The 9,892-nt window shown below is 36.2% G+C and overlaps 1 protein-coding gene across 1 annotated transcript; it reads left to right on the top strand.

Moving 5' to 3' along the window:
* Nucleotides 1-5,405: 5,405 nt before the first annotated feature.
* Nucleotides 5,406-9,333, top strand: LOC125245093 (sperm acrosome membrane-associated protein 4-like). The gene is made up of 3 exons (XM_048155546.1): nt 5,406-5,564; nt 8,585-8,695; nt 8,970-9,333. Exons 1-3 carry the CDS (start codon nt 5,513-5,515, stop codon nt 9,188-9,190), a joined length of 384 nt encoding a protein of 127 aa, XP_048011503.1. The 5' UTR covers nt 5,406-5,512; the 3' UTR covers nt 9,191-9,333.
* Nucleotides 9,334-9,892: the final 559 nt, after the last annotated feature.

Genomic DNA, 9,892 nt, shown 5'->3' with positions numbered 1-9,892 from the left:
AAAATGGGTTGAATACATGCGGTTCATGTATGTCTTCTTTAGTCTGTTTTTTACTGGCACACCTCACTTACACATTTTGCACTTACTGCGGAGTGTTGAGACTGTTTACATATTTGTGCCCATATGTACATTTTATGTACTGGTTTTATTTTTGAATGAATATTTTCTAAAATGATATGATGTTTGTTGAGTTATTATTACACAATACTTTTTTTGACCTTTTTGAATCTTGCCCCTGACAAATAACCCAAATTACAAAACAAGACTAAAACTAACACTAAAACTAATAAAAACTAAACTAAAACTAAGCATTTTCAAAAAATAAAAACTAAACTAAACTAGCAAACCCACTTTAAAAACTAATTAAAACTAAACTGAATTTGAAAACAAAAAGTCAAAACGAAATAAAAATAAAAACTAATGAAAAATGCAAAACTATAATAACCTTGACTTGGAGTGGTCTCTTAATTTTTTCCAGAGCTGTATATTCATTCAGTCCATAAGCCAGACATTTGCAAATCACCAGTCACACAAAAAATGGGCCACTAGTGAATGCTAAAATTGAATCAACTATTTTTAAATACTTTTTCTGCCTTCTCCAGGTGGATACAGTGCAAATAATTCAAGTGGAGTCTCAACTCTTCATAGAAACTCTCCTGTGGACAACAACTGGCACTTCAATTTTGAGATACCCTGGAGTAAAATGCCATCAGAAATTACTAGGAAGCTTGAAAACAAAGAGCAGTCAACAGGACATGAAAAACGTGAAATTATTCACCTGATGGTAGGGAGATCCTAACCATCTGCCCCACACCAGAGAAGAAACATATTGGTGAAATTGCCAAGAAGATTGTTTGAACATATCCTCTGTCATTCAGAGATGTAAATGAAGATCAAGTTGTTGGTAGTGGTTATGATTTTCTTACCAAGCAGCTGCAGACTAGATTTGACAACATGAAAACCTTCCAAGATCAAAAGAGTGGATACATATGGTTGCACAAACTGGCAATCAGAATGGCTGCCACCAGGTGAAACTAAGGAGACTCAGGAATGTGCAAAGAAGAATTAACGAAAAAGCACAGTAACAAAAGTAAAAACACCAAAATTATTCAAGAAAAAATGCTGACAATTCTCTACACTCAGAGAAACAATATAAGTGGAATGGAAACCCCTGTTTTGCTACAAGAGATCTGTTCGAGATGTGTGGGATAATGGTTAACTTCAAAGAGCTAACAGGAATTGATGTTGATAGAGGAGCCGTCTCAAGTACATGTGAAAGAGTAATTTGATATCTCATGTACCATGAGAAGAAGAACAGCAATCAAAAGGGCATCCTAGAAGGCATTGAACTTGCCAGAGCAAAGTATCCAGATGTTTATCTTCCTGGATGTGTGATGCTTCTTCTGAAACATTTCAACGAAGATCAGGCGAAGATGTTCGTGATGGTTGATGAGACGTGTCTGCCATCTGAAGTTGATCAACTGCCCAGCACGCCTTGCATCGTTGTGTGCAGTATGATTATCTTAATTTTTCTCCCATTTAAACAAAAAGCTTTTTTTTTTTTTATTTATGAGCAAGTTGATACAGGCATATTAGATAAGATGGATTAGATTGCTGGGCATTCTAGTAAACCTTTAAGTATATCTTGTTAATGGGTTAAGCATTTTCTGCAATTAGACCTTCATCGTAGTAGCACTAGCAGGATGGTACTGAATTAGAACTTTTGAAAAGTTCATTAAAGGGTGAGTTATTACTCACCCTCATGCCGTTTCACACCCGTAAGACCGTTAATCTTCAGAACACAAATTAAGATATTTTAGTTGAAATCCGATAGCTCCGTGAGGCCTCCATAGGGAGCAATGGACACTTCCTCTCTCAAGATCCATAAAGGTACTAAAAACACATTTAAATCGGTTCATGTGAGTACAGTGGTTCAATATTAATATTATAAAGCGACGAGAATATTTTTGGAGCGCCAAAAAGACAAAATAACGACTTTTTTAGTGATGGACGATTTCAAAACACTGCTTCATGAAGCATCGGAGCATAAATGAATCAGTGTGTCGAATCATGATTCAGACCGTTTGTCAAGCTGCCAACGGCTGAAATCACGTGACTTTGGCGCTCCGAACAGCAGATTCGACACACTGATTCATCTGTGCTCTGATGCTTCCTGAAGCAGTGTTTTGAAATCAGCCATCACTAAATAAGTCGTTATTTAGTTTTTTTGGCGCTCCAAAAATATTCTCGGCGCTTTATAAAATTAATATTGAACCACTGTACTCACATGAACCGATTTAAATGTGTTTTTAGTACCTTATCAAAATAATCGTTTGTTGCAGCCCTAGCTGGCATATGCAAATATTGGGGTCATAATGATCCCGACTGTTACGTAACAGTCGGTGTTGTGTTGAGATTCGTCTGTTCTTCGGAGGTCTTTTAAACAAATGAGATTTATCCACCTGTTTCCGCGGGGCGCTACTGTATAAGAGAACGTGGGTACAACTTCAGGTGAGGCCAGGGGCGGACTGGCCATCTGTGTGATCTGGAGAATCACAGAACGGCCGGTATTCCAGGACGGCCGGCGGGCCGGCCCACCACCCGCCATGCACGCAGTCATCATCCTTTTTTTTCCCCCACTAATCTGTTTCACACTCCAGTACTGTAGGTGGCAGCAATGCACCTTTAAGTTGGATGCCAGCTGCACTGGCCGTGGCCGCCAAGTATGCAGCAAAGACGTTAGATCAGTGGCGCGGCCGCTTATGTGACGCGATATGTGAATGCCCCTTAGAACGGCGACTTTTTCTTTGCTTTCGCTCCAGTGGCGTCTTCCTATGCAACCATAAACCGCGCTCTCAATCGCTTCTATTATGAGCGCGCTTGCCTAAATTACAGTAAAAGCACTCGACTTTAAGTCACATGCGAAATTTAAACCACCGAAACGCATCCGATGCAGCCATTAAACGTTACCGATGCTCAAACGGCATCTTGGACAAATGTGGCCCAGCTGTGTGAGCACCAGTGTTGGGTAAGTTACTCAAAAAAAGTAATCCACTACAAATTACAAATTACTAAATTAAAATTGTAATTTGATTACATTACTGATTACTGCATGTAAAAAGTAATCAGATTACTAATTACTTTACATTCAAGTTACTTTGAAACCTACAAAAATACGCAACAAACTGAAACTCAATGAGAGATTTTTATTTTTTGGCAAAATAAAGTTGATATATAGCTCCAGTTTTTTTGTTTATTTCTGACCCCTCCACGCCACAAGTGTTGCTGGTTTTGTTCCTAAATTACTGATTTTTTATTCCATATATCTTGTTGGATGTCAGAAGTCGCACCAGGCTATTTCAATTAATAGTATTATATTAGTAGTATTATATTAGTAATAGTATTATATAATTATATTACACTCTGTAACAATGAGAGAGACACTGCTGTTTACATTTAGTATGGTAAATAAGATATTTATAGTATAGGTATAAAAATATTTTAGTAGGCCTAATGAAATTTGAAGTAAATGAGAAATAATGCAAAGGAAAGTAAATTTTCTGAAATGTTGCGCTTTCTTGCGCTTGAAGGATAATATGGCCCTCCTATGAGGTGTCAATCACAGAAACGGCCCCCTGACAATTTGAGTTTGAGACCCCTGCTATATGAGTATTCAAGTTAATCTAATATGCTTTTAACACAACATCTAGTCAACATCAGTGCTATTGCTATAATTTGGATGGTATAGTATCATGAGCCACAATTAAAGTCTTGTGACACTCATGCCAGGCGTTATTGTTGTTGTTGTCGAGTTTCCGCATGCCGATTGCTTTGGGCTGGGCCTAGTCAAAGTCCAGGGCCGTTTTTTAGTCCCAGTCCGTCCCTGGGTGAGGCGGCGGAAGCAGCATACCAATTGTATTTAGTGTGCTAATTAGTGAAGAGGCTAAGTGTTTTTTGGATCATTGTTTACTTTGCAAAGTTGCAAATCTTTATGAGAGATGTCGTTACGCGCTCAGGGACAATATCTCAGTTTAGTACATTTATTAGTTAATAATATCACAATACAATAAACAGTTTTCGTGCCCTTAATTGCCCTTTACTTTACTGACCTTCCACAAAAGTGCTGCTGCATGACTAGAGCATCCTGACCCTGCAATACATGAACAACCCGCTGTCTGTACTTCACCTGTCACTGATGCTAGCACCAAAGCCTTATGATGTTATATTATTGACTCCTAACGTGTCGTGCGTGCCAGAGCCAGTCGCGTTTCCACTGTCATATAGGCTATGCAATGGTTATGTTAACCATTGCGATAATAAACACACTCGTTTATGGAAAATATCAGAGACTGCTTGAGGAACGAAGACAATTCTTATATGATTATAATCGTGTATTTATTTAGTTTAATGTTTTCTGTCTCTTCCCTGTGCCTGTTGATTCCTGACAAATACATATCTTTCACAGATTCACACACTCCGGTTAACTCGTATAACTCATAACTCCCATTGTCTTCTCATGAGCTCCCTCTGTTGCTCTGGCTGAAAGGATCAGGATAGACAGACGGAGAGATCGCGCAAACGTCCTCGGGTTGCAATCATCGCATAATTTAGAAGAAAATCAATAGAAAGGCTCAGAAAAGTGACGTAAACATAGGGTATGTTATCAATATATTTCTAAATGTATAAGCCTTTGGATTTAAAAGCCTTAGTGGAGTTGTTTTGTGCATTCTTGTAATCGTAAATAAATGGAAGCAGGCGCAACTGAATGTATGTTTTCTTTTTATGTCAATATAAATATCAGATTTAGCATGATTGATGTGCACCCCGACATAAATTAATAAATCACTATTACTTTAACTTTTTTTTCTTGTAAAACATTGTTCAAATATTGTTGCTGGAATCTTAAAACTATTAGTAAAATACAAACGTTCGCAAGTTTGGATCGTTAAATCTTGGAATGACTGTCAACTGTTGAATGAATGAGTGTCACTCCAGCTTGTTTACTTCGAACCGGAAGACGCTCCCACGTTTGACGCAAGGCCTCATGGGGCGTAGGAAACTTGTGGATATAACAAGGAGGAAACAATGGAGTTTGAGACTCAATGTATGTCATTTCCATGTACTGAACTCTTGTTATTCAACTATGCCGAGGTAAATTCAATTTTTAATTCTAGGGCACCTTTAAAAACATACTAAAGTTTTATTAAAAATGTAAAAATGCAGACAGTTTTGTGTGATGGGCAGATTTACGTGTAGGGAGACCGAATGTACAGTTTGTACAGTATAAAAACCAGTATGCCTATGAAATGTCCTCACTAAGATAACAAACAAACCTGTGCGTGTGTGTATTAATTTACACCACACCCTTGAGACGCTGCAAGACTGTGTTCAGAAGTGTAACGGATGGTGTCATGGGTGTGGACCTATAAATCTAGCAGATCTCTGCTATTCACAGCAGTCTGACTAGAGTCTAACACAAGTCTTTTACTTGACCTCAGCTACAGCAAGAAAGATGAACAAACTCATTTTTGGCTTCTTTGCAGTCATTCTGTATTCCACAGCAGGTAAGATGCATATATATATATATATATATATATATATATATATATATATATATATATATAGAGAGAGAGAGAGAGAGAGAGAGAGAGAGAGAGAGAGCCTACTGTATGAAATAGCTGTAGATTATTTGTTTGAATATTTCTGGTCAGTTTTTTTGTGTGGCGAATGAGCTACTTTCATTCCACATCTCTTCAGTCATTGTGGAACATGTGAATCTGTGAGTCACGAACATAATAAATTTAGAAGCTGTGGTTTATGAGTCATTCTCATCCATGATATTGCTTTCAGTGATTTGAGCCTACAACAAGCTTCCACAAAGAAATACTCTTGATTTTTAGGACTTTTTATGTATTAATATAATTATATTTATTTTTCTATCATTATTTTTAAACAGGTATATTTGTAGACAAAGGTCTCAGCTAATGAACCATGTAAGGGAACAGGTTTTTCTGAAAATGTTTTTCTCTAAAAATGTACATTTATTCACTTCAGAACTTAATTTGTTCCATCCGACACATTAAAAAGCATATCTGAATTTGATCCATCCGACAGCAGTATAAAGTCTTCAATTATGACAGAATGGTGTTCAGTAAAGGAGTTAAAAATAAATTAATTCTTAATTCTCTAACCTTTTTAATACTAAACATATATAATCATCATTCTTGGGTAAATCAGACATGATATCATGTAGTTCAGTTGTTGTTTTAATATTTTAACACAATGAATTGAAAAATGAATAAGACATTTCTTTCAAAATTGACATAAACCTTCACCTGACGGTGTTAAATACTGACAGAGTTGACAAAGGTTCAGCTGTAGCTTTAGATGTAACTTTTAAAGTATTTTTATTATGATGAATGTATTTATTTTTTTAACATAAAACAGGCATTTTGTCCCTTATCTCAATAATCAGTGCTATGTTAATACAGTTTGTAACATGTTAATAAAACGTTATATTGAGAGGTTTGGTTTATTCTTACCCATTTGAGACCAAACCAGTTACATAGGAAAACTTGGCTGAACTTGTGTCAGTTTGGCTATAGACCACATTTCTGAATCTGAAAACGTATCTGTCATATCTCTGCTAATATTTTGTAGAGTAGAATGGAAGTTAATTCACTTGCGCGTTTATGTGCTTGCGCTGTTTTGTCCATCATTTAACGCCATACATCACGAACAGTTATATTGTGAGTTATATTTGCTGTGTGAACTGCTCATTTGCATTTAAAGCAACCCAGCTGCGTTGTTTGCTCACTCTAATATCCAGCTCAGACATCACGAAGAAGACCTTTTATTAATATTATAGTTATAGACTACTTAATAACTTTATAATTACCAAGAAAATGTTTGGATCGCTTTTCCAATTCAATCACCAAAGAGAAGAACATTTATTTTATTCCATAATAATTTGTTTAATTGTATATTAATGAACATATTATATATTCAGCAAATTAACTATATACTGCAGCATATATTTGCAACACTATACTTCATATATGCAATATACATTGTATTTAGTGAACCAGACTTCTTCTGCGCATTGCTATGAAAATCCACTCATAAATAGTGCCTGATGCTGCTCATAATTTTCAACCTCTGAAACGCAAGCTCACCACCTTTTATTTTCCATATTTAGACTAGGGTGGTAACCAAGTGTCTATTTATTTTGCGCAGTATCAAACAATGTTAAGTTTCAAATAAATATTTACTGTAACCTCCACCCACCCTACTGTCGGTGAGAAATTCTGCTTTAAGGAAGATCACATGATCATATGCCTAGAAAACAAGGTTTAGCGGATTAAGAAAAGAGAGACATTTCACAGAAAGGAGGGAAGAACTTAGAGATTTATCTGACGTCACAATCAGGTCTATGCTTGGTTAAATCTTACAAAACCAAAAAAATCTAAAGCACACTCTGTTTGTGTAACAAAGTGATGGTTAATGACTCAGATAATTAAAGCCTTTTCACCATGTCTACCCTATTGTTTTTATCCTACGGTATGGTTTTGTTTAATTGATTCATATTTCGAAACCCTGTTAGTGAACTGTGACTGGAATTAGAACTTGAAAATAACTATTTCAAATATAACATGGATCATTCAGTATATGATATGTGTAGCTACTTATTGTGTAAGCTTGAGTAAGTGTGTATGGATGGGGGTTTGTTTGCTATAGTTGGGTTTCAAATTTTCTTCAGAATTGAGCTTAATCAGATAAAAAAAAGTCATTAAAGGTAAAAAGGATTCATAAATATGAATTGTTTTTGTACATTTTTATATTGGGAGGTAATTACTGTATATTCAAATATGATATGCTCTCATATAGATATAAAGATAAACATGGGAGGGTGAGTGGGTGTGACTGTTTTAATGCTTTATCCTTAAAAGCTTTTAAACTCCATTCAGGGTGTAACCGAAACCCGCCTGTAGATTTATCTCTCTCTGTGTGTAATACAAAGGGTATATTTGTACCTGTACGTGTGTTCCAGATATTAAAGAATGTGATCTTAAAATGTTATCTTGTTTTAAAAAAAAAATGAAAATTCTGTCGACATTTACTCAATCAATCCATGGGTTACAAAAGGAGACATTTAGAAGGAATAACCTTTTTTTTTTCATATTTGGGTGAACTATTATTGTAGATGAACTGTGCTTCCAGTCAACTACATGTTTAAGTTTTGTTCAATTCTTCATCCCTCTGTTGCTGTGAATGACATCTTTTAGCACATATGTGTACTGTAGTAAAGAAACATGACTTGCACTCTTCTGAGCTAGAGCACATACTGAGAAGAGAAAGGGTTGAGAAATGCTGAAAATGTTACTTATGTTGCCGATTAGATCAGAAACAAATCTGCAAAATGGTGCATTAATGCTCTTACCTTACCTTTCCAGTAAAACAGGAGATTCAGAGAACTGTTTATTACTTTTTATACTGAAGAAACTTATAGGCCTTTTAAAAAAGATTTTAATAAATTACATGTCACTAACAGCTTCAAATGTTTCATGAATCTGCTCTCTCTCAGTTCAGGCCCTGCAGTGTTATGAGTGTAAACTGGGACTCGGGAGTCTTTGCTACACAACCAAAAAGACATGTGATGCTGGTCAGCAGTGCTTCAGTGGATTAGGGACAGCTGGTAAGTTTATTCTGTTTAAAAGCTGTTGAACACCCTCATTTTTTTGAAAGGTGTAAATGTTCATTAAAGAGTCATTATTTTTTGCATCTCCTTAAATCGTAAGATTTAATATACTAAAACTGAATAATTTATTTTATTTTGGTGATTTTAATAACTTGTTATGCTTTCCAGGGTGAAGAACATTGTTAATGTTTGCATATATTTTTTCTGTTCTCTGACATTTTTAAATTATATTTTAAAGCTTAATCTATGTTTTCTTGCATCTCAATTTCAGCTGGTTTTGTGGATATTAAGATGAAAGGATGTCTCGAAGTGTCCAAATGCAATACAACTGAACAGGTGAATTTCCCGTCCAACTCAAGCACACAGATATACCAGATGACGAAGACGTGCTGTTCTATTGACCTGTGTAACTCGGCTCTGGGTCACTTCTCTGCTCTCAGCATGGCCTTCACTACCACCACTTCTGTGTTCATGGTCAAATTCCTCATTTGAGGAGGATTATTTCATCTCTCACTCTCACACACACACACACACATGTTCGTTTTTGTGAATTGTGGGGACATTCCATAGGCGTAATGGTTTTTATACTGTAAAAACTGTATTTTCTCTCCCCCTACACTAACCGTACCCCTAAACCTAACCATCACAGAAAACTGTGCACACTTTTACTTTCTCACAAAAACTCATTCTGTATGATTTATAAGCCTTTTGACAAGTGGGGACATGGGTAATGTCCTCATAAATCACCCTCTCCTTGTAATACCTATGTCATACCCATGTCATTATACACATTTGTGTCCTGATATGTCACAAAAATGCACACACACACACACACACACACACTTCAAAGACACTAATGACAACAGAACTTCTAGATGCTGTAGCCCATCAAGGTGGTTTCATATCAATTTACTCCTAGTTTAATGACTCACACTTAGGTGGACATCACCATCTCATAGAAGGCATTGTATGTGTTGTGTTCTATTGTCCATATTCATGTCTGAATGGAGAGCGGTGATATTTGAATGTGACTGTAAACTGTATTTAATAAACAACACAAGACAGTGCTTTTGAGCCGTGTGATTCTTCTACTGACTATTCTTCTGCCAGGCATAAGCAATCAACAGATGATCAGTCCGACACACAAGTCAACTTAATCAAGCACAGGGAGTGTCGAACCAAATCCACCACAGT

The sequence above is a fragment of the Megalobrama amblycephala genome, linkage group LG1, assembly GCF_018812025.1.
Source record: "Megalobrama amblycephala isolate DHTTF-2021 linkage group LG1, ASM1881202v1, whole genome shotgun sequence".
Classification (NCBI taxonomy): domain Eukaryota; kingdom Metazoa; phylum Chordata; class Actinopteri; order Cypriniformes; family Xenocyprididae; genus Megalobrama; species Megalobrama amblycephala.
The sequence above is the reverse complement of the archived record's forward strand: the minus strand, read 5'-3'. Positions and strand labels throughout refer to the sequence as shown.

What these genes read in the sequence shown, in the direction of transcription:
- LOC125245093 (XM_048155546.1), top strand. Translation starts at nt 5,513, where the DNA reads ATGAACAAACTCATTTTTGGCTTCTTTGCAGTCATTCTGTATTCCACA. An exon ending in CATTCTGTATTCCACAGCAG is followed by an intron (nt 5,565 to 8,584) that starts GTAAGATGCATA and finishes GCTCTCTCTCAG; the next exon opens with TTCAGGCCCTGCAGTGTTAT. An exon ending in CAGTGGATTAGGGACAGCTG is followed by an intron (nt 8,696 to 8,969) that starts GTAAGTTTATTC and finishes TCTCAATTTCAG; the next exon opens with CTGGTTTTGTGGATATTAAG.